The sequence below is a fragment of the Podarcis muralis genome, chromosome 2 (genome assembly GCF_964188315.1).
Source record: "Podarcis muralis chromosome 2, rPodMur119.hap1.1, whole genome shotgun sequence".
Lineage (NCBI taxonomy): Eukaryota > Metazoa > Chordata > Lepidosauria > Squamata > Lacertidae > Podarcis > Podarcis muralis.
This window is the reverse complement of record NC_135656.1, coordinates 34,164,407-34,189,650: the sequence shown is the minus strand read 5'-3', so window position 1 is coordinate 34,189,650 and position 25,244 is coordinate 34,164,407. Positions and strand designations below refer to the sequence as shown.

The 25,244-nt window shown below is 43.0% G+C and overlaps 2 protein-coding genes across 2 annotated transcripts; both read right to left on the bottom strand.

Annotated features, from left to right (window-relative positions):
• Positions 1–1,435: 1,435 nt before the first annotated feature.
• LOC114592841 (5-hydroxytryptamine receptor 3A-like) lies at positions 1,436–14,126 on the bottom strand. The gene is made up of 9 exons (XM_077923464.1): positions 13,937–14,126; positions 11,104–11,261; positions 10,707–10,751; positions 10,504–10,613; positions 9,284–9,453; positions 7,783–7,943; positions 6,544–6,754; positions 4,521–4,694; positions 1,436–2,482 (listed from the first exon to the last, which is right to left on the bottom strand). The coding sequence occupies exons 1-9, from the start codon at positions 14,124–14,126 to the stop codon at positions 2,214–2,216; spliced, it is 1,488 nt and encodes a 495-aa protein (XP_077779590.1). The 3' UTR covers positions 1,436–2,213.
• Positions 14,127–14,310: 184 nt separating this feature from the next.
• LOC114590588 (5-hydroxytryptamine receptor 3A-like) lies at positions 14,311–23,969 on the bottom strand. The gene is made up of 9 exons (XM_077924182.1): positions 23,436–23,969; positions 23,042–23,199; positions 22,666–22,710; positions 22,446–22,555; positions 20,847–21,013; positions 19,263–19,423; positions 17,613–17,823; positions 15,271–15,444; positions 14,311–14,698 (listed from the first exon to the last, which is right to left on the bottom strand). The coding sequence occupies exons 1-9, from the start codon at positions 23,479–23,481 to the stop codon at positions 14,430–14,432; spliced, it is 1,341 nt and encodes a 446-aa protein (XP_077780308.1). The 5' UTR covers positions 23,482–23,969; the 3' UTR covers positions 14,311–14,429.
• Positions 23,970–25,244: the final 1,275 nt, after the last annotated feature.

Genomic DNA, 25,244 nt, shown 5'->3' with positions numbered 1-25,244 from the left:
TTCCCCCACTGGGTAGCCAATGGGTCTCAAACCCTTGTTGAGTTAGGGACTTCCCCTGCATGTGAAGACAGGCTCTGGCTGATTGAGCAGGCAAGACTGCTAGTGGTTCCAATGGTCAAGAAGGTGATTTCTGCATGTGCTGCAGAGGGAAGTGAGGGGCAGGTGGGGCTCACCAACCTGGGAAAGGGGCCCATCCAGGAGAAGGAAGACTCTGATCCTCCTTAGGGTAGTGATAAAGCGGGATATCAAATCCAAACTCTAATAATAATAATAATAATAATAATAATAATAATAATAATAATAATAATAATAATAATTTATTATTTGTACCCCACCCATCTGGCTGAGTTTCCCCAGCCACTCTGGGTGCCTTCCAACAAAGATTAAAAATACATTAAAATGTCGCACATTAAAAACTTCCCTGAACAGGGCTAACTTCAGATGTCTTCTAAATGTCAGGTAGTTGTTTATCTCTTTGACATCTGATGGGAGGGCGTTCCATAGGGTGGGTGCCACTACCAAGAAGGCCCTCTGCCTGGTTCTCTGTAGGTTTGCTTCTTGCAGTGAGGGAACCACCAGAAGGCCCTTGGCGTTGGACCTCAGCATCTGGGCAGAACAATGGGGGTGGAGACGCTCCTTCAGGTATACTGGGCCAAGGCTGTTTAGGGCTTTAAAGGTCAACACCAACACTTTGAATTGTGCTCGGAAACATACTGGGAGCCAATGTAGGTCTTTCAAGACCGGTGTTATGTGGTCTCGGTGGCCGGCCCCAGTCACCAGTCTAGCTGCTGCATTCTGGATTAGTTGTACTTTCCAGGTCACCTTCAAAGGTAGCCCCACATAGAACGTATTGCAGTAGTCCAAGTGGGAGATAACTAGAACATGCACCACCCTGGCAAGACATTTTGTGGGCAGGTAGGTATTGCTCTGCTTTCCTTTGGACCACATCAGCAAGAATGAGAGGGGGGGTGTCTTGTCCTCTGGGCAGCCCAGGACCCACATACACACTGCCCAGGCTTGTGCACCAGGGAGGTCGCTTTGGTGCTGCTAACACAGTGATTTGACCACCCCCAAGGGAAACTCCATTCTCTCTCTCTCTCTCTCTCTCTCTCTCTCTCTCTCTCTCTCTCTGAATACCAACAGCAACAAGATGATGCTCCTGAGACTTCAGGCTGGTATATGCACCTCCCAGCTACATTTCAACAAAAATGTCCTCCTCAGGGACAACCATAAACACAAGGCATGCTGCATCTCACTGCAAGAACAGGATGCTGGACTAGATGGGCCTTTGGCCTAATTCACCAGGGATCTTCTTACTGGCAAGATGAAGCAACAATATTGTCAATTCACTTTTTTATTATGCATCACTCATTTCATGCAATGATAAGATTTTTGGCAGCAGTGCACAGAAAGTGAAGCGAACAACGCTCCCGGTTTCTTATTTGGCCAAGTTAAATTGCTCATGCCCAAACTGATATTGCTCTTTAAACTCATATTGCTGATCATAACTAGATGTATAAATTAGACTAATTTCACACATTACCACAATGCTTACTTTGTTTTCCTGGAGTTGTCAAATACAATAGAGCACAGGGAGCTTCTGAGCCTTTACTAGTTACACAGAAGGAAGGACTTTGCCTGATGCTGCTTCTGCCAACATAGTAGCATCAGGCCAGGAGAAGGTATCCCTGCCAAAATTTAGCCCTTCTACGCCACTTGTTCTTTTCCTGGAGTACCTGATGGCAGCCGTAGGCAATTGGCTCCAGCTGTTGCCATTTCAAGTTCCCACAATGCCTCTGTTGCTCTGGAGCATTGTAGGTAATTTATTCCTGGACAAAGACACCCTTTTCAAGTTGATAAACCCTCTTGAAGCCCTGGCAACTGCCCAAGGATGGCATGCATTGATGCCAGGCCAGAAAACATGCCACCCAGTGAAGACTTGGAAAACCGGTACTTCAGAATAATTGGTTTTGCAAGGCTCAGTTAAGTGGCAAATTTTGTCCTGTTTTCACATATTTCCAAGAATGATTTGCTTTGCCATTAGTAATTTAATATCCAACAGCATTAGACATTCTGTCCCATGGCATTTCCTTACCTTATACAACTTAACTAGTGGTAATGTAGTGCAATTGTATCACATGCATCGGTTATGTGATCTAGTCTACAAAAATGCCATGCTCCTTGTTCCACCACAAAGGCCAATAATCTATAATTCAGCGCGTCCACTGTATGATAATAACAGCTAAAAAGATAACAGATAAAATCAGGCGGGTGCAATAAAGCCCTTTCTCCACGAGGGCCATTGTTTTATCCCACGCGACTGATTCAGGGTCATCCTGGCGTTCCTCTAGAGAGAGATGTTTCTTGATCTGTTGCAGTTCCATATTCAGATGTTTCAGAAACACCAAGCTGTCATCTTCACTGTCTTTTGCTGGCAAGGGAAATCCATCTGCCGGCTGGTTCTCTTTGGGGCACCTGTCTCCTGTACAGATGAAAATGAGGAGGATATATGTTAATCTGTTAAGAAGGTTATGTTTGGGAACAGACATTGTTTGGGAATAAAAGATTGGAGAGTTAAAGAACTGCTTCTTTGATTCCAAATTCCGGCGTATAGTTCACTGGAAGCCATGTTGGACATTTTGCATCTGTTATAATGCAATGTGAAGCAACATACCTCCACCTTCATTAAAACAAATGCCAGTTATTTGATTCCAGACAGAGCCTGGGTTTTCCTTGCAAGACTCAAAGTGCTGGAGAAGACCATGCAAATCAAGAAGGCTCTTGCAGTGCAATTCTATGCATGCCTATTGAGAGCTAAGTTCCACCATCAAGTTTAGTTGAATGTTCTCCCAGATAAGTGTCTCAGCCTTAAGATATGCAGGTTAAATGGCTCTAAGAGCAATATTAATATTTTCCAGTACGTAATGAATGAAGAAGAGCTTATATCTGATTTAAGCTTATTTCCACTTTCTATATTGCATGAAAGGGATCAGATGTGGCACATCTGAGGCTTAACAGAATGAATGAAACTTGTGAAATTGCCCAGACCTTAGATTAATATGGATTGCTTCCTTCTACACTTACTTATTTGAGCTATGCTTTTTTTTATTAAATATTTTTTATTGCATTTTCAAATACAAAGTCAGAAATATAAAGAACATGAAGAAAAAAGAAAGAAACTAAATAAGAAAAAAGAAAAAATCCAACTTTCAAAAACATTTTTACATTGCCAACTGGACTTCCCCACGTCTCCCTCACCCTGCGTTCCTATCAAAAAACATATCAGCAAATTATTACCTTGTTTCATACCTTGCTTGTATCTTTCAAATATTGTACTTCTAGATTTAAAGTACTTTTTGTCAGTAACTTATACCTTAGAATAAACATAATATAACTTTAAATTTCCACCTTTTCTTACATTTTTATCCTAGTTTTCTGCTCACCAAATCTAATTGCTGAAGCTAAAATTTCCAAATCATGCAACTTCTTAACATTCATACAACTTATAGTGTTTTTGTAAATAGTCCTTAAATTTTTTCCAGTCCTCTTCCATTGTTTCTTCTCCCAAATCTCGTATTCTGCTAGTCATTTCAGCCAGTTCCATATAGTCCATCAATTGCGTCTGCCACTCTTCCAGCGTGGGTAGATCTTGTATCTTCCAATATTTTGCGATAAGAATTCTTGCTGCTGTAGTTGCATACATAAAAAAAGTTCTATCCTTCTTTAACACTTTCTGGCCGACAATGCCCAGGAGGAAGGCCTCTGGTTTCTTGGGAAAGGTATACCTAAATACCTTTTTTAACTCATTGTAAATCATTTCCCAGAAGGCCTTCACTTTCGGACAGGTCCACCAGAGGTGAAAAAATGTCCCTTCAGCCTCCTTACATTTCCAACATTTGTTATCAGACAGGTGATATATCTTAGCAAGCTTGACTGGGGTCATGTACCACTTATTTGAGCTATGCTGACAGCCTGACGCCTCAGGTCCATTTCACACATTACTCAGAAAAGAATACAAGCTTGTTCTAATTGCACATTCTAGTGGGTGATGTACACTACTTGATGAATTTATTCTAAATCTGTTTAATAAATCAATCAATAAACAAATTCCAGCTCTCTAGTGGGTGCATCTCAATGATTTGTTTTTCTTTTTAAGAGTGTATACAGTGGTACCTCTGGTTAAGAACTTAATTCATTCTGGAGGTCCGTTCTTAACCTGAAACTGTTCTTAACCTGAGGTACCACTTTAGCTAATGGGGCCTCCCGCTGCCGCCGCGCGATTTCTGTTCTCATCCTGAAGCAAAGTTCTTAACCCGAGGTACTATTTCTGGGTTAGCGGAGTCTGTAACCTGAAGCGTCTGTAACCCGAGGTACCACTGTACTTAAATCCTGCACATACCCTTGTGCGAAAAGATTTCTTATAGTAATGGATGATGGTGCTTGATATCTGCACCCTTCTTCTGCTTTATAGGTGCCCCACCTCCTAATGGTAAATTGTTTACATTTCGGAAAACGCTTACCTAAATGGGTCGCTGGGCTCTCGCTTTCCTCTTTCTTCTTGCTCAGGATTCTATTCATGAGTTTATTCCCCTTGAAGGATGGCAACTTTGGTCTCTTCTCTCTGAGATAGAGTACGAAAGCGTTCTCCAAGATACCAAGGACCAGAAATACAAACATCCCAGTGAAAAACGCGGCTGCATTGAAGAAGAAGAAACACGGGTGGTGAAAAGCTAGCATCCCTCAGAGGTCTTTTCTTTAATGTGGGAATGGGGAACCCAAGGACTCTTCCAGTGCTTGAAACTCTCAGTGGGCCAAGTCCTTATCAATAGGCTTGCCCTTTGCTCTCCTTGAGTCTCTGCTTGGCTAGAATGTGTCCTTGAATTCAGAAGGGGCCTAGTGTGGTGGAGCTGCCTCTTTTGCGTCTTAACAGTGACATCACTTACCACTTACTGTCAGGGAGAGAGAGGAGGCAACAGAGAGGGGCAGTCTGGGGTGAGTGCATCAGCAGAGCCTGTCTGGCACTCCTGCTAGTGTACTTGCACTGCGTCAAGCTCCTTCCCTTCCCTTCCCTTCCCTTCCCAACCCCTTCTCTCTCTCCTAGTAAGAGGAAGGCCTGGAGGGCAGCAACATGAGAAAACAGGCCTTTTCTGCAGTGGCTCCCTGTTTGTGGAATGCTCTCCCCAGGGAGGTTCGCCTGGCACCTTCATTATACACCTTTAAGCACCAGGTAGACCATTCCTCTTCAACCAGGCCTTTGGCTGATTGATGTCTAATGCCCTTTTAAAATTCAGATAGGTAGCCATGTTGGTCTAAACTGAAAACTATGGATAGAACTAGTCTGAATAGAGATAGTGGATTCTTGTCTCATTACATATGCTATAGGTATTTTTGGTCATCTGTATACTATCCCTTGCTTTTTCTTGTAGGACTAATTGCAGTCATTAACAGTAGTCAACAGTTTTACCATACCCATTGAGTCAATCACCCATCTCCTACTACCCTTCTGAGAAGAATCACACCCCACCCTCCCACTATATATAAAGGTGACTTCTGTTTCAGTGTGTAATGGTTCTAGGGGTTGCTCGTGCGTAAGCCGGTGCCAACACCTGGCTGGGTTGCCTGAGTGAACCTTTTCTGTCCAGACAGCCACTCACCCGTGGCTGTCTCAATCGCTGGCAGAATCCGTCAGTGGGCGTTTCTTAAACTTCTTCCAGCAAAGAAGCTCTTTGACGCCTATTCTCCTCCTACTCTCCCTGCGCGGAAGCCTTCTGCGCAAGGAGGGCGTAGGCAGCGGAGGACCCATACTCTCCCCACTGGTCCCCGGCAAGGAGTCATGGGACCGCCTCGCCGATTCCCCCATCTGCCTCCCTTCTCCACTGGTGCTACGCTGATTCTCTTCCCCAGAAGCTAGGCTGCCTCTCCCCATCCCAGGACGCTCTCTGGAATCCCTCTGGAGCTTGCTCTCTCCCTCCGGCACTGATGGCAGTTCCCTGACACAGTGTATCTGAAGAAGTGTGCATGCACATGAAAGCTTATACTCGGAACAAACTTAGTTGGTCTCTCAGGTGCTACTGGATAATTTTATTTATTTATGTTGCCCTTTTAAAATGTGTTGTGGGATGGGATACTATTGGGTTGTTTTTGTTTTTATTATGTATTTTCTGGTTTTAAAAATATATATATTGTGATTTATTTTGTGAACTGCCTTGGGATCTACAGGTAAAGGGAGGCATACAAATGTAATACATAATAATAAAATAATAATTATTCACCTTCAAGCTGAAAGATAGGGATAATAATACTGACCGACCTTACAGGGTTGCTATACGATTTGAAAGATAATATATTTGAAGTGCTTTGACCATATTAAAGTGCTAAACAAATGCACCTCCAACTAAAAGTTAGTTACTGATCCAGGGACCTGCTCACTAACTAAACCACAATGTGAATTAGTCCAATGAAAGCAACCAAAACTATTTGACAGCCCCTAAGTGTTCAAAGGCTGCCGGCGCTGAAATAAGACATGTATAAAAGGTGGTTTACCTATGACTGGTGGATTATCCGATGTTGCGGGTAGCATATCATTAAGAATCATTGACAAAAATGAGATTTGAAGGATCAGTGTCATTTTAAAGGCAATCTTTTCTCCAGGAGAGGCAGATGCTACAGAAATAGCCATATCCAGCAAAAAGAGAGTTAAAGTTGGGAGGATCAGAACCAACACATACAAAATGGAGCGCCTCTTCATAGAAATCTGTCAAAAAAAAGGGGGGAAATGAATAAATAAAAATGAAGATTACAGCAAAGAATGGAACTCTCTTTTCAGTCTCATGAGTAGCATACATTCATTCATTCATTCATAGTCCTTATTCTTAGCAACCCATTGGTGGGTAGGACCACCATCTTCCCTCTTCCAAAAATGTTTCAGAAGGAAAAGTGGGATATAAATGTAATATTAATAACAATAACAATTGTAGGAAACAGTGGAGCCCCTGGCAGGACCTGGAGTGGGATCAAAAGAGCTGCTGCAGAAACCCTGAAATGGGTCCCCGTACCACTGAGGGATTTACCATTGAAGGAAAACAAAGGTTTCTCTGTCTGTAATGGCCTGGCAGGCAAAATTTCAATACAGTGGTACCTTGGGATGCGAACGGGATCCGTTCTGGAGCCCCATTCGTAATCCAGAAGCAAACGTAACTAGCAATGGCAAGCTTTTCGCCGCTTCTGCGCATGCGTGTGACGTCATTTTGAGCATCTGTGTATGCGTAAGCAGCAAAACCCGTAAGTAACGCGCTCCGTTACTTCTGGGTTGCCGCGGAGCACAACTCAAACACGCTCAACATGAAGCATATTCAACCCGAAGTATGACTGTAATCAGAACTTGATGGCACCAGGGCTGTGGAATGCCTCCCTCCTTGCTGAAATACAAAAGGCCTCCATCAGTGTTGTCATTCCACTGGCTCCTGTAGACATACCTATTTAGGCAAGCATTCCTCCCAAATGAACTTCTGATTTATTGTTTTCCCTGTTGGTTTAACCGTGTTTTGTTTTTAATCGAAGTGTCCATCATCAACATATTTCAAAGAACACTTGCATTCTTTTTTAAGAAATGAAAATGAGCCAATAACATACTACCCTTTTATAATTTACCCAAAAATCTAAGCAGCAGTTCTGAAAATAAGTGTGGATTAAAACTCGTAAGTATGAAAAACAAACACTAGCTACATAGGGGGAGATCTTTTTCTATTTCCATGTTTTTTAAATGTATTAGAAACCAAATACCTCATAAGTGACAGCACTGAAGTTAATTAAATCATATTCCATGATGTGCTCAATGATCCTCAGCTCCTCAAACTTCCATTCCCCACTGGTCAAGTAATTTTTGCGACTATCTTGGTTCGCCTTCTTGGAAGATTTGTTGCTCACCATTATCATTTCCTTATCTAGAGGCAGTAGAAGAGAAATGATACGGAATGTTGTTACTTCAGGGCAGTATAGAAAATCACAGTCACATCCATATTAGATCTTCCTTTTAAGGTTGTGTCATAACAGTTCCATCTTGTCCCACAGTTTGCTCAGTGTGTGAATTAAGCCCCGGTGTTTCATCACACCAGAAATGGTAGTGATGTATCAGTAGCACACACATGGTCAGCCTCCAATGGGAGCAACTCTGAATTAATTTTGAGAGGCGACTTTGACCATTGGCAAGGGGAGCAAACATGCAGGGAAGAGTGATAATGGAGAGAGAGTGAAGAAAGATGCAGAAAACAGGGAACATAGGGCACCTTCAGAAAGACACAAGCTGAGTGTATAGTGGGGACCTCCTGATGAAGGGTGGATAAGAAATACAGCGAACAAATAATAATGGCTTGTTCCCCATGCTAGTCCTACTTCACATTGACCCATTGAAAGTACAGTGGTACCACGGGTTACAGACGCTTCAGGTTACAGATGCTTTAGGTTACAGACTCTGCTAACCCAGAAATAGTACCTCAGGTTAAGAACTTTGCTTCAGGATGAGAACAGAAATTGTGCGGTGTGGCGGCGTGGGAAGCCCCATTAACTAAAGTGGTACCTCAGGATAAGAACAGTTTCAGGTTAAGAACGGACCTCCGGAATGAATTACGTTCTTAACCTGAGGTACCACTGTAATGGACTTGACTAACCCAATTTTATCTTACAACATAATAAAGTTGTAAGGCTGTCATCATGCTGCAATTGGAAATCCAGGCATTTTTCGTTTCTTACCACATCTGCAGCCATGCCATAAATGTTGGGGAGGGTTGGAACATACGGGAGAAAATCTCCTCTTCATCCGTTCCCCCCACCCCCATGCTGCTGCTCTGAGGTGCGAAAAACACCTGCACTTTAAAATGCAGCCATTCCTGTCTCTTCCCACAGCAGAAACCATGCTCCCTTTGTTGGCAACCCCACTGGAGGTAGGGCATGGTGGTGTGCAAGGGGTTGGGGTTGGGCAAGCTGTTAGGGCTTTGGGGCCATTGGGAGAGCTGTGGCGGGATTGGGGGTTGGGTGAGGTGTAAACGGAGGGGAGTTGGCAAGCTGCGTAGGGTTTAGTGGGGTTGGTGAGCCACACAAGCTGGGCTGCGGCCCCTGGTTATAATAATTGCCGAGATAGGTGGAAAAGGGGGTGAAGTGTGGTGGTTTGGAGTTCAACATAAGAGTGAGTTAATGGGGTGCAAATTGGGGGTGTGTATTCAAGAGGGTACAAATGAAGAGAGAGAAGCCAACTATCATGCCAGTTCAACGAAATACATGGTTTTACCTGAATGTATCGATGACATTATGCTTATGTTGCATTTTTGTTGATCGAAAGGAAACGCATGGACATCCAGACTGCAGGATGAAGTCAGTCGGTAGGCTTGAAACATTTGAATGGAACCGTCGGCTGATACATAAGCAAAAGGGCTCTGTGTGAACTTGTCTTCATCTGCCCTAAAGACAGCGTATTGTAATTAGGAAAGCTTTGCATTTTGCACAGATTAGATAACCCGTAAGTCTGGCCCCTACATGGGAAGCCTCATTGTTAATCATAGAACTGTAAAGTTGGAAGAGACCCCAAGGATCATCTAGGACAGCGGTTCTCAACCTGTGGGTCCCCAGATGTTGTTGGACTACAACTCTCATCATCCCTAAGCTCTGGCCTTGCTAGCTAGGGGTGATGGGAGTTGTAGTTCAACAACATCTGGGGACCCACAGATGAGAAAGGCTGAGCTAGTCCAACCCCCTGCGATGCAGGAATCTGTTTGCTCAATGTGGGGCTCAAACCCACAACCCTGAGATTAAGAGTCTCACGGTCTACCAACTATTTGTTGGAACAACCAACTAAAGCAGGGATTGTCAGCCTGGTCCCTACTGCCCACTAGTTTCAGGATTCTAGATGGGCGGTTGGGGGCTCTACGGCAAAAGTTGAATCCTCCTTCCATCGAGCACTGGTGGGTGGTAAGGAAATTTTACCATCAAGAAAGATGCATTAGTGGGCGGTAAGTACAAAAAGGTTGACTACCCCTGATCTAGAGGGTCAACGTGTAGATATTGACTTCATGACAACAATAAAACATAAAATATAACTGAATGATGATATAAAATACTTATAACAAACGAATAATGAATCAAAACTTGCACAATTTTCTAATTTATTCCCATGACATCAGCGGGAAAGTGGGGGTGAAGAACAAGCAGAATGTGGACAAGCCCTTAGACCAAACTCTGTGCCAAGAAGACATGAGGCAACCTGAACTCAGTCAAACAACGCAAAATTCACAGGTTCTTGCCTTAGCTCTGGCAATGGTGTCTGCATTTGTGCTCAGCCCCCAGCCCAGTGCTGTTAAACCTCTGGCTATCATAGCAGGCAGCCTTCTCAATGCCTTGGAATAGATATGGTAAAGTGGTTTCAGTACATGGCTGCACCAAAAGCAACCCTGTGAATTTGCCCTGAAAATGCAGTTTGGAAACACATTCACCATAGGATAAAAGCAGCATTACCGTTCATCTATATAGAGGTCTGGGGTCCAGAAAAGGTTCACAGGCAAAGTGATATTCGTAATGTTACAGAAATCCAAGGGATTCCATGAGACAAATTCATTGTCCCAGAACTAGAGGAAAGAAAAAATATATTACTTACAATAAAATAAAATCATGGGAGGAAAAATCTGGTTGCTATTTACAGAGAAGAAAGAGGACCTCACCACATACATCCAGAAATAGAATGTGACCACCTGCAATTTTTCTTGCTGCAAGGAACAAAAAGGGAAAAGATTAACATATTATTTTCCTCCTGTCCTACAGAATTAACACAGAGACAGATATATTGGTGGTACAACTGGAAGGTGGGTGGGTGGGAGATGGATGTCCCTCTTTAAAAATCCACCCGTCCCCAACTGGCTGGTGGCCCTGCCTGTCACACACAGCTAGAATTGAAGCTATGAATCCAGTAAGCAACTGTTCTGCAATTTCCCCCAACAGTTTGCAATTGTAAGGCAGCACCCCACATCCAACCTCCCTTCCCTTTCTTTGCCCCCTCCCCAGTATTTGTGCTTAGCCCCATCACTAGCAACCAACCATGCAATGATTATTCTCTCTTACCACTGAAAGGATGGACACCAGGGTGAAGTCTAGTTGAACTTCTATAGGCTTTTCCCAATTATTCAGAGGTATGGTGTATAAGAAGAGATCCTTATTAGAAGAGATGTTCAGGTACTCAGCCACATCGTGATACCTACAATTCTGTTTCTGGGTGGCTTCTGGAGTGGGGACAAAATGAGAAGATGAATGTGTCAGTATGGTAAGATTCAAAAGTCCTTGTTCTGTTCTTGTTCTTGTTTACAATTTATTACCTGCTCTTCAACCTAATGTTCCAGGTTTGGTTATGCTGGGGAAATATTGGAGTTCAGTACCCAATACCCTGTGGGTTCAGCCTGGATGGCCAACAGAATCCGGACACCAATTGTTAGTCAAATAGGACATTTATTTAGATATTGCAAGGCTGGTTTCACACAGCCTCAACCAGCAAGTAGTTATGGATGGCACACCAAATATGAAAGAAGTATACACATTTATACAATTACAAGCACAGGGAAGCAAAGGGGCTGTTATGTCCCTATATGGCAATACGTCTTTCTACTAGCTTATGCTGGTTTAACCCTCCCTCCTTTTTCCTCAACAGCTACAGCAATAGCTCCTGCACATGTGTTCTTCCATCCTTCTTGCATGGTTCTCCTGCAAACACAACCTTCACATTCCAGCCTTCACTTGCTCAGCCTTTTCCTCACACATTTCAATTCCCCTTTATTCTTTTATAATGTTATTCTCCCTTCCAGTTACAATTAAAACACAACCTTATATGAAAACACAACATTAAAAGCAGTTTAAAGAAACTTAAGAATACGAAAATAAGGCGGATGCTAAAAAGAGACATCTCAAGTGTCAAAAGCCCCAGCAAAGAGCTGCATCTAGGCAGAGTCAGACAGTATCCTTTCTCTCCTCTTCCTTTGCTGTATCCCATTATTTCGAAAGCCAGTGAACTCGAGAAACTGCTGCCTTTCATTCTAGCATCCATCCTACCTTCTATAAAGTCTCTTAGTTGATTTGTCAGCTATTAAAGCTAGAGAGAGGAGAAGAAATGGTTTTACCTGGCACCCAGGAGAGTAGAAAACTAATCATAACAGCTCTCCACATTCTTCTCTGAGAGTAGAACCAAGTGTCTTTAAGAGAAGAAGCAATAATCTGCTAGGCTGCTAAATTTGCAGCGGTGAGGAAGAGCCACATTTCTGTGTGAAATTGAGATCTCTCCTGGCTGTGGGGTAATGCATTTCACATCTCTGGTTTTGAATCTCATTTCCATGCATTTGCTCGTAATAATATTTTCTCGTAACTTTATTGGCTCTGCATTAGCATCTGTATATTTCTCCCTGTTGGGATCACCCAACTAAAACATTTGCTTTCGCTTCCTCTAGATTTGTGTTTAATTAAGGATCTGGCTTCCCATTAGTGTGCATTACTTACTCCTCGTTGAGGTCCGGATGTTTCTTTCCAGACAATTGTGAGTTGTTCTTTTAATGCACTCTTTGCAAATGTTGTTAAGACAAATACTGTAATTAGATATCAGGCACTACACTCCTGCCTCTTTGAAAATGCAACACACTTCACTTAGTAAAATACACAGTAGGGCCTGAAGGCATATCAACCTTACTCACATATATCTACGGTGTTTAAACCCAGTTTAATTATCATTGGTGTCTTCAAAGAATCCCGGGAATTGTGGTTTGGTATAGATGCTACCAAAATTCCTGTGACAGAGCCATGGTTCTTGGACATAACTACAGTTCATAGCACAGAGGGAATCCTGTGACCTCCAGATGTTGCTGAACTGCAACTCCCATTGTCCCTAAGCTTTGGCCATGCTGGCTGGGGCTCATGGGAATTGAAGTCCAGCAGCATCTGTAGGACCACCAGTTCTCCATCCTTGACTTAAGGCCATGCTGCGCACCCTTTTTTTATATAAAAAAAACCACCTTCCCTTTGTGATAGCATAAAAATTCCCCACCCCTTCTTCAAACTTAGCTCCCCTAGTTATTTTATTTGAATTTTCAAAAGTGTTGAAATATTGCACCTCTTATTTATAAATACTATCTTTGGCTTCCTCCCAAAGAATCTTGAACTCACAGACCTACAATTTCCGACACCCTCAAGAAACTACAGTTAGCAGGGGAAACTACCATACTGAAATATAAAAGTATGAAATGTGTTGTTTGGGAAGGCGAGATTATATGCAGCTTATTACATGACCAGCAAGTCATCACTAGTGCACAGGTAGCTCAGAATTATCTCACAAGCAGTGTGGCATATGATATACAAAGCACAGCAGCTGGTCATGCATGGTGGAGTTAATCGGTTGCATGTTTATTTGTGCTGTTCATTTTCATGAACTTTGAGAACTTTCAACTTACCACAAGCTATCGCTATTACATATGAAATCATCCTCAGTTTAAGGCAGGAATTCTTTTTTGTATGTGCAGCTGGACATAAGATGTGGAAAAGATTGTGCAGTTGGAAAAACTGGGGTGGGGAACTAGACATGCTAAGTGTGGGTGTTTATTAAGCATTTAAAAGACAAGCAATGTCAGGGATGATAGATACACAACTTAGATGAACTCAGTTTCCCTACTTACACCACCCACATCATATTAAAACGACCACCTTTTTTTTTTTCCAGAACCACCTCTACTTCATCTTCATCTTCGGCTAGGTAACTCTTCATCAAAGCACTCCTGTTTTTGCACCTTAGGTACTGATTATTCTGGGAAGTACGTTGAAACAAGACAAAATGTGCAGAGGTGGCTCCAGCTTTGAAGGAGCTCTTGGCAAAATGTCTACTTATGGGCCCCCATCTTCCGCCAATGGCTTTTCTCTGATGTACCTGGATAGCAGTCTCCAGAAGTTACCGTGTAAAATTCCCACCATGCCTCCAATGAGGCATTGCTCTGGGGAATTGTGGGAAATTTAAATGGCAACTCCTGGACCCAGACATGTTTTTCAAAGGAGTGCATGAATGTGGTGTCAGCAGAGAACCTCGCTGGGGCCCTGGCAACTGCTTGAGGATGCCACATACTGACGCCAGGCCAGAAAACCTGCCACTCAATGAAGCCTTGAAAAACCAGCACTTCTGAATGATTGGTTTTGCGAGGCTTGATTGAGTCGTAAATTTTGCAGTGTTTTTACATATTTCCAAGCATGAAAGGCTTTGACTTTAGTAAGCACACTTCCAACAGCAAACACCACTTGGGTGAGGCATTTCATCAAGTCTCATTTGCTGATTTTATACAAATAACAGATTGGTAAGTTAGGATACTTGTACAACGGGCATTGGTTATGCACTCCTTGGTCTACCACAAATACCAATAATATATAATTTAGCATGTCCACTGCATGGCAACAAAAGTTAAAAAGATGAGTGAGAAAATCAGGCGGGTAAAATAAAGCCCTTTCTCCACAAGGAGGATCATATTATCCCACACAACTGATTCAGAGTCATCCTGGCATTCTTCTAGGGAGAGATGTTTCCTGATCTGTTGTAATTCTGCATTAATATGTTTCAGAAACACCAAACTCTCTTCTTCACGGCACTTTTCTGACAAGGATGGTCTGCCTGCCTGCTGGCTCCCTTTGGGCAGCCCGTCTCCTGCATGGAAGAAAATGAAGACTGTATATGTTAACATGTTAAGAAAATCCTATGTGGGAACAGACATTGTTTGAGAATTAAAAATGGAGAGTTAAAAAACTACTGGCTGTTTTGATTCTAAATTCTGGCATTTGGTTCACCTGTCGAAGCAACCTAAGAAATCCTGAAGGTCGTCCAGTGGGTTTCTACTATCTCAATTCCTGGACAATGGATCCTGGACAATGTTCTTACCTCTTTCATCAGAGGAGTAATGGGGACAGCCTGGTGCCTCAAGTCCATTTCTTACATTACACAGAAATAAACTCAGCCTTGTTCCAGCTGTACATTCAGGAGGGACTGGACATTGTCTCCATGACTTTATGCCATGAAGTGACCCATAAATTAGCTAAATAAAAAACTAAATAAATAGCCAATCCTTCACGTACTCCTAAAAATGAACTGTGAAAAGGATTTGGGTGTTTTTTTAAAGCACTGGATTATGGTGCTTGACATTTGCCCCCTTCTCCCTCTTTATTGATCTTTTTCTCCATTATGTAAGAAAAATAAAAAAAAACATTTTGGAAAGTGCTTACCTAAATCAGCCACAGGCTTCTCAGATTGCTTTTTCTTCTTTCTCAGAATTATATTCATAAATTTATTCCTCATGAAGGGTGGGGACTCTGGTTTCTTCTGTTTAAGATAGAGTACGAAAGCATTCTCCAGGATACCAAAGACCATAAATACAAATATCCCAGTGAAAAACATGGCTGTGTTGGAGAAGAAATGGATAGTAAATATTTGGCCCTTCAGGCGACTCTTCTTTTACGCTAGAGTGGGAGGGGCCTGGCAGGAGGCAGAAAAGAAATGGGGAGTGTTGTGGCACTGAGAAGATATGCTGTAGGGACCACACAAGTAACATGTGGGTTGCTGGTTTGGTGCTCCTATGTCTGTAGATGCTTTGTCTGTGATGGGATGTATGTATGGTAGAGATGACGGTCGTTTTGGGGGAGCTTGAAATAACTTGAGTGGGAATTAGGTCTAACTCCAAAGGAATGTGGGGGAAGTGTAGTGATGGTGGTGTCGGCGTTTGTAGATGGAGCCTGGGATAGTGACAATGGGTGATGGTTCTTCTCCCCACCAGATTTTGTGGCCATCTGATCACCAGTGTAACTACAGTGGCAAATGGGCCAGATTGCTTGCAGAAACTTGTAGAAGCTCTAGTTCTCCTTTATGAGAATTAAATGCCCCAAAACTCACACACTTTGTAGATTTTTGAAGGTATAAAATAAGGATAAATCCAAAAATACCCAAAGCATTGAAACACAAAACCGAGTCATCTTGCCCTCTTTGGCTAGCATGGAATCCTTCTCTCAGAAATGCATAATAGTGAAATAGAGAGAAATAGGGATTTCCATGGCCAATCAAATACATTCATCATTAAGAAGACTACTTCTGTCTTCCTGCCCTTCTCCTGCAGAGGAACCCATAGGACAAGACTGGTTAGTTGTTGCAGCACCACGGAGAGTTCCTAGGGGACAAGTTGCTCAAACTGGAGTTGGAACTGGACTGAGGCCTCTACTATCAGTCCACAACTCTTATATGAACAACTGCCTTTTGGAAATCCAGACTCCCTTAAAGGGCCACCTTCTGGCCTGAAAATGGACATTGCTCTTGGGTCCCACGGCCTCCCACTTGGTGTGATTCCTGTGCTGTTGGACTGGCCATGTACTGGGGTTCCTCAGGCCTAAGTGGAGACACCTGTCCCATCTCTGGTTCTGTGGACCCTGGGTTCTATAAATCCTGGTGCTGTGGCAGCGATTAAAGTGGCTTTGGCCATCTGTTCCTTTGTCCCACCTTTTCCTTGAAGGAGTGCCAACTTCCAATCCATAGAACATTGAGGATTTAACTCAACTGGGGTGCACTCCTAACTCCTGGGAGTAAGTCACATTGACTTCAATAGGACTTACTCATGGATGGGCATGGTTAGACTCATGCTGTTGTTCACTAGAAGATTGTGCTGTGCAAACCTTTGTCAGAGATGCATAGCACACTGCAGGCCTTTGCTGCTGTTCGCAATTGGTAAAAAGGTAAAGGTACCCCTGCCCGTATGGGCCAGTCGTGTCCGACTCTGGGGTTGCGCGCCCATCTCACTCAAGAGGCCGGGGCCAGCACTGTCTGAAGACACTTCCGGGTCACGTGGCCAGCGTGACAAGCTGCATCTGGCGAGCCAGCGCAGCACATAGAAACGCCGTTTACCTTCCCGCTGGTAAGCGGTCCCTATTTATCTACTTGCACCCGGGAGTGCTTTTGAACTGCTAGGTTGGCAGGCGCTGGGACCGAGCAATGGGAGCGCACCCCGCCGCGGGGATTCGAACCGCCGACCTGACGATCAGCAAGTCCTAGGCGCTGAGCTTTTACTCACAGCGCCACCTGCGTCCCTATTCACAAGTGGTAGGAAGGTGTTAAAGAGTCCCTTCTTTCCCTATCTCATGCGGAGGTCAATGGGTACTGCCAGTGTTGTAATAAAAGCTACTATAGCATAGCAGCTGCAAAACAGGATGTATTCCCTGCGACAAATCTCTCAGGGTGGCTAGCTAAACTCTCTCATTCTTTCCCTACATCTGAGATATATGGATAATAACACCAAGATACCTAGCAGAGCTGTTGTAAGATCCGCAAGTTCATGTCACTGAAGTCCTTTAATATGTACTAAATAAATGATAAGGAGTATCTTTATTCTAGTTCTGTACAATGCCAGGTAATTACGATTTACAAAATAATATCTCCAGCTAAAAATCAGTTACTGACTCAGGGACCTGCTTGCTGGACCACAATGCGAGTAGGTCCAATGAAAGCAACCAAAACTATGTGACAGCCCCCCAAACTGTTCAAAGGCTGCCAGGGCTGAATAATCCGTGCAGTAAAAGGTGGTTACCTATGACTGGTGGATCATCGGATGCTGACGGTAGCATATCATTCAGAATCAATGACAAGAGTGAGACTTGCAGGATCAGTGTCACTTTGAAAGCAATCTTTTCTCCAGGGCAAGCAAACGCATAAGAAATAGCCATATCCAGCAAGAACAGAGTAAAAGTTGGCAGGATCAGAACCAACACATACAAAATGGATTGCCTCTTCATAGAAACCTGTCCCAAAAAAGGACAAAACAAGAATGAAGATTACAGCAAAGAATGGTACTATCCTTTCAGTCTCACTAGTAGCATCAGTTTGCCCATGGTCCTTATTCTTAGCAGCCTAAGAGTGGGTGAGACCATTTGGAGAACTGTTAAACAGGTGATATAATGAAATTCAGTTAGAGGGGATTTGAGGAAGTCAGTTGTCAATGTAATGAAATTAGGGATATGAAGTGATAATTCTTTTTTGTGTCTTTTTTCTTTGTTTTGTGTTTTGTAATGTTTTTCTTTTTTCTTTGTGATAAATGTGAAAATCAATAAAAAAAATTGGGGGGGGGAGACCATTATTTTCTCTCTTCCTAAAATGTTTCATGGAAAGTGTCGGATAACACTGTATTTGACATGACAACATCTAACCTGCCCACAAACAAACTAAATAAACAGGTCATCTGGAAGCACCCAAGTTGTGCTTGCTTCCGCAACACATCTACTAACCCAATGCATGCTTACTTCTTCAATGATCTTACTAGATAAGTGTGCATAGGATTGCAACCTCAGGATGCTATTCTGTTTGTATTGCTGCAGCTTGAACGATTACTTAAAATCAAAGTGTCCATCATCAACATATTGCAAAGGACAATTGATTTATTTTTTTGAAAATGAGCTAATAATGGTTGGTTGGTAAAGGATGTGCCTTTGGGGAGTGAAGTTAAACCTTTGGAGAGGCACATTGCCTGCTGTCGAGGCTGTAGAGATCAATATGGGAGAGACATGTTTGCTTGCAGCTGGGGCAGATGAAGGCATCCAGCTGTGCTGCAGCAGTTGCACCATGGCGTTTCCTGTTTCTGCATTCCTCCCAGCAGTCATTCCTTCTCTGGTCACTGCTGTGGATACATGGCCTGACTGCTTGTCTCCAGGCTCTGTAGTTGTCTGCATGGGATTCCCACACGGTGGGGTTGATGTTGCCAGCCTTCATCTTTGTAACACAGAGTTGGTCGGCCAATGGGCTTTGTGCCTGAAGCCAGCTCCCCATAAAGCACATCCTTGGGGGTCCTGCCATATTCCTTTTTGTGGACATGACCAAGCTGCCCACATAGATGTAACTGAGACAGGAGTGTAGGAATGTGGGCTTGCAAGAGCACATCTTTGCTTGAGACTCTGTCCTGCCATGTGTGGCTCAAAATCTGCCTGGCGCAGTGCATGTGGAAGACATTGAGGCAACATGCCTGATGCCTGTAAGCTGCCCATAAAGCAGTGTGCTCAACATACAAGCCTGGTAGACCTTCATCTAGGTAAATTTACTACCCTAAAAATTTAAGCAGAATTCCTGAAATTTTGCTTAAGCTTAAAAACGAACACAAACTTTGTCTTAAGCATAAAACCGAACACTAGATATATAGGGATATCTTTCAGTGTTCCCATGTTTTCTAAATGTATTAGAAACCAAATACCTCATAAGTGACAATACTAAAGTTGCCTATATCAGATCCCCAGGTGCTCTCTATGATCCTCAGTTCCTCAAACTTCCATTCTCCACTGCTCAAAAAACTTTTGTGACTATCTTGGTTTGCTTTCATGGAAGATTTAGAGCTCTTCATTAGTATTTCCTTATCTAGATTCAGCAGAAGACAAATGAAGGTTGTTAGTTTAGGGCAGTATAGAAAATCACAATCACATCCTCAGTAATATATATATATATATATATATATATATATATATATATATATGAAGCATAAAGCTGATGAACCCGTTAGGAGCACAGACTGTGTACTTCAGTAGTGAAGTCTGTCAGCCCTCTTAGGCCTTCCTTTTGAGGTTGTGCCATAACTGTTCCATCTTGTCCCACAGCTTGCTCAGTGTGTGAATTTAGCCCCAGCATGGCATCACACCCAAATTGGTAGTGATATACCAATAGCAAACACATGGTCAGCCTCCCATGGGAGCAACTCTCAAAACTGAGAGAAGACTTTGACCTGGGGACATTGGCAGGGGGAGCAAGCATACAATAAGGAGTGATAATAGGGAGAGAGTCAAGAAAGATGTGGAAAACAGGGAACGTAAGGCACATTTGGAAAGGCTCAAGCTGAGTGTACAGTGTTCACCTCCTGGTGAAGGCCAGATAAGAAATATAGTAAGTAAATAATAATGCCTTGTGCCCAGTGCTAGTCCTACTCCGTATAGACCCATTGAAATTAATGGGCATGGCTAACTCAGGTCCATTATTTCAATGGGTCTACTCTGAGTAGGTCTTAGTTGGATGCAACCTAATCTTATCTTTCTATAGAACAAAATTGTAAGGCTGTCATCATGCAGCAGTTTTCATGGCCACCAATAGGCAGCCATGCAAACTACAGGTTGGATATACCAGGTAGGCAGAGTGAGAGAGCAGTGCAAAGACATGGGTAGAGTGACCAGGCCACAAAGGAGCAGGAAGGACAGTTCTACCCCACATTCCACCTCTGATTCCACTGCCATTGAGGGTGGGGAGGACAAAGCTCTCTACAACATCTACCCCACCCCAAAGTTTCTGCTATGATTGCTGCTCAGAGAAGGAGAGAAAAATGCCTGCATTTTGAAATGCAGGGCTTTCTCCTTCACACAACAACAGCTGTGCTAACCCTGTTGTTGTCACCACTGCTGTTGGGGTGAAGAGGAAAGTCTTTTTGCCCTTTGTGGTGGTGGTGAAGTTGATGAGTTGCAAAGGGAGAGATTTGTAAAAGTATAAAGGGAAGGGTGGGGTGAGCTGTGAGAGAATTGGGAGATTTAGGAAGCTGTGAGAGATGTGGGGGTTGGGGAGTTAAGAGGGGGTGGGTGTTGGGAAGCTGATTCGGGAATGGTGTAAAGGTTTAACAAGGGGTCGTAGGTCTGGCAGGCTTGCAAGCAAACATAGGTGGGAAAGGGGTGATTTGTGAAGATTGAAGCGTGAGCATATGGGGTACCAATTGGGAGTGTGCATTCAAAAGTACATGGATGGAGAGATAGAATCAAACGATCATGACAGTTCAAAGAAATACAGCTGTGCTTGGCTGTGTTACCTGAACATATTGTGGTCATGGTTAAGTTGCATTTTTGTTTATCGAAAGGAAATGCATGGACATCCAGACCGCAGGATGAAGTGAGTCGGTAGGTTTGAAGCAAATGAATGTGGCCATCGGATGTGACAAATGCCATAGGGCTGAGTGTGAACTTGTCTTCATCGGCCCTAAAGATACGGTTATCGTAAGGAAAGCTTAGCATTTTGTACATATTAGACAACCTGCATTAATAAAAATGGACTTAAGCAGGGCATGTGGCAAGAGATGATCCAGGCCAATGGGGTATTGGGTGGAGACCCTACCATTTTAAAAGACCAAGGGGAAAGCCACCTATGCAAAGGGTGGATGATCTGAAACTAACAGCAGGGTTTGTATGGATGCAGCGAGCAAACAAAAGAGAATGCTGGGGACAACCTGAAGAGGTGTACTTCAAAGGATGGATGTGAGATGCAGAAGGAAGAGACAATTTATAGGTTTGGCTCCTACATTGAAACCCTCTTTGTCAGTACAACAACCAAACAAACATACAGAGATTGACTGCATGTATTATATAATAATAGAGTATAAAATATAACCAAAGGGTGTTATGAAAACATTTATAATATACAAATAAGACATTAATACGTTTCCCATATAAACAATGTCACCTTATAGGAAAGCCCAGGTGGATTCTGTAATTTTTTAATTTTCCAACAAAAATATTTCCAATATTTTGCAATATTCAGCAGCTGTCACAAAAATGTCTGGGGATCGGAATAGTAATGATAATGTTAGATCACATCACTTCTCTCAGTGGTGAGATGTTCCAGGTGTGTGGCCCCTACCCGTTTTATTTTCCCCCAGAAGGAGGCTTGTGGCATTTTGTAATATCTGTTTATTTACAAATGGCACGGTTGAAACCTTGCAAAGTCCACTGCTCCCACACCAGGTCTCGAGAGAGAGGTGGTCAGCACTTCCAAAATGCTGTTGGCTTGCAGAACCCAAGCTCCACTCACTGTGTCCCCCTTAGCACCCCCCCCACTCAGAAACCATCTATGGTTCTTTTCACAGACACCTAAATTATATCATCCTTAGCTAGAGGTGGGGGAAGAAAGGCAGAACAAAAATAAAAACTTTAAATCCTGATGCTTGGATTCAATTTCAAGCAATTGAGAAAAATGAACTTGCGGTATGTTATTTAATAATCCAAATTAATAATAATAATAATACCTAACCTAAACCATTTAAGACTTTAAGCCAGTAAAACCAAGTATTTCAAGCAAACTACCACAGCATTTGTAGGATGGTGGCTATTTTGCATGATAGATGGGTGGTTGGGGAAGATTATATTTCATTTAGCTCTGTGCCAAGGAAACACAAGGTAACCTAAACACAGCCAAACAATGCAAAATTCACAAGCTCTTGGCTTAGTTCTGGCAATGCTGCCCGCATTTGTGCTCATCCTCTATTCCAGTGCTGCTAAACATCTGGCTATCATGGCAGGCAGCCTTCTCGATGCCTAGGCATGGAAATTATAATGTGGTTTCAGGGCAACCCTGCAAATTTGCCCTCAAAATGCAGTTTGAAAACACATTCCACATTGATTAAAAGCAGCATTACCGTTCATCTATGTAAATGTCTGGGGTCCAAAATAGTTTCACAGGAAGAGGGATCCTTGTAATGTTACAGAAATCCAAGGGATCCCATGAGATGAAATCATTTTTCCAGCTCTAGTGGAAGGAAAAATTATATTAGTTTGTTGTTGTTTTTTAAATCTCCTTTGGGTTCTCATGGGAGGATGAATCTGTTTGTTACTTGCAGAGAAGAAAGAGGACCTTACCACATGAAGCCAGAAATAGAATGTGACCACCTGCAATTTTTCTTGCTGCAAAGAAGCAAAAGGGTAAAGATTAATGTATTCTCTTCTTCCTGCCCTAGAAAATTAAGACAGATAGTAGCACTACCGGAGGGTGGGAGGGAGATGGATGACCCTCTTTTAAAATTCCTGCTCTCCTGCTGGCTGATCTGCTGGTGGCCCTGCCAGTCAACGCACAGCTGGAATTGCAGCTACTAAACTAGCACACGAGTGTTTTGTTATTCTACCCCAACAATTATTCCCCTGCTCCAACTTCCCTGCCCTTTCTTTCCCCCCTCCTCAGTATTTTTGCTTAGTCATATCACTGGAGACCAGACACGTAATGATTATTCTCTCTTACCACTGAAAGGATAGACACCAGGGTGAAGTCTAGTTGAACTTCTAAGGATTCTTCCCAATTTCTCTTGGGTATGGTGTATGAGAAGAGTTCCTTCTTAGAAGAGATGTTCAGGTACTTGGCCACATCATAGTAACCACAAATCTGTTTCTGGGTGGCTTCTGGAATAGGAACAAAATGAGAAGATGAATGTGTCAGTATGGTAAGATTCAAAAGTCTGTGTTCCAGGCAGAGTCCCACAGTATCCTTCCTCTCCTCTTGCTTTGCCATCATTTTGAAAGCCAGTGAACTGGAGAAATTACTGCCCTTCATTCCAACATCCATCCTACCTTCCACCATGTATTTTAGTTGATTTGTCAGCTAGTAGAGCTGGAGGGAAGAGAAGAAATGCTCTTACCTGGCACCCAGGAGAGAAGAAAACTCATCACAACAGCTTTCCACATTCTCTGAGAGTAGGTCCAAATGCTTTTTAACAGTAGAATCAAAAATGTTCTAGGCTGCTAGGTTTACCAAAATGAGGAGCAGCAGCATTTCTTGTATGAAATGGAAACCTCCCATGGCTGTGGGGTAATGTATTTCACATCTCTGGTTTTGAATCTCATTTCCATGCATTTGCTCCTTACTTTATCAGCTCTGCACATCTGCCCATGCCTCCCTGTTGGCCTGAAGTGTACACAAATCCCCTAAAACATTTTCTTTCTCGTCATCTTGATCTCTGTGCTTAATTAAAGATCTGGTTACCCATTAGTGTCCATTACTTCTTCCCCTTTGTGATCCGGATGTTGCTTTCCAGATAATTATGTTATTTTGATGCACTCTTTGCAAACACTGTTATGATGACAAATATTGTAATTAGACATCAGGCACCATGCACCTGCCTCTTTGAAAATGCAAAGCACTTCTCTTGATGAAATGCAGAATAGAACCTGTGGGTATGTCCACCCTGGCCACATATATCCATTTCATCTCAGCATGGCCAAAGCTCTATGACAGATCCTTTGCGTACTTCATAAAACTACAGTTTATAGTGCAAATGGGGAGCCTGTGACCCTCCAAATGTTGCTGGACTGCAACTCCCACTATCCTTAAGCATTGGCCATGCTGCCTGGGGCTAATGGGAATTGAAGTCCAACAATATCTGCAGAGCTACTGGTACTCACGCCACTCTTGGTTTAAGGTCATACGTCTCATCCTTTTTAAACACACGCCCCCTTCTAGATTACTGTTCATAAAAATCCCACACGGCACTTCCATCCAACTCCCCTCATTATTTTCTTTGAATTTTCAAGAGTATTGAAATATCATTACTTTTTATTATAAGTCTGTACTACTACTACTACTACTACTACTACTACTACTACTACTACTAATTTTATTATTTATACCACGCCTGTCTGGCTGGGTTTCCCCAGCCACTCTGGGCGGCTTACAACACATAAAAAATTGTAAAACATTAGACAATAAAAATTTCCCAATACAGGATTGCCTTCAGATGTCTTCTAGAAGTCAGATAGTTGTTTATTTCCTTGACATCTGATAGGAGGGTGTTCCACAGGGAGGGCGCCACTACCAGGGAGGTCCTCTGCCTGGTTCCTTGTAACTTCACTTCTTGCAGTGAGGGAACCAGCAGAAGACCCTCGGAGCTGGACCTCAGTGTCTGGGCTGAACGATGGGGGGTGGAGAGGCTCATTCAGGTACACTGGGTCAAGGCTGTTTAGGGCTTTAAGGGTCAGCACCAACACTTTGAATTGTGCTCGGAAATATACTGGAAGCCAATGTAGGCCTTTCAGGATCGGTGTTATATGGTCTCTTGTAGTGTTAGGTATGTTGTTGTTATGTGGTTTTCCTGACTCAGTACTACACTCCAGCCTTGGAAGATGATCAGAGTCCAAGACCTGAGGTTAGCCTCCATTTTGACGCTTCCTGGAATCTGGGTTTAAATGACCTCATCATTTCTTGTGTCAGGTGACTGGTGAAGACCTCGCCTGCCATATTGGCGATGAGTCAGATTTCTTATACTACCTGAACAAGCCCAAGCATGCTAAGTCATACATGGACCCTGGAGTGGTTTCTTGAGGGGTGGCAATAGTGGATATCAGCAGCTGAGAGATGCTTCAGCAGAACTGTGGTAAGAAGACAAATGATCTTAGCTGGTGAGTATAAGGAAGGAAAAAAGAGGGTTTTTGGCGGGGGAGGACCTTTGGTT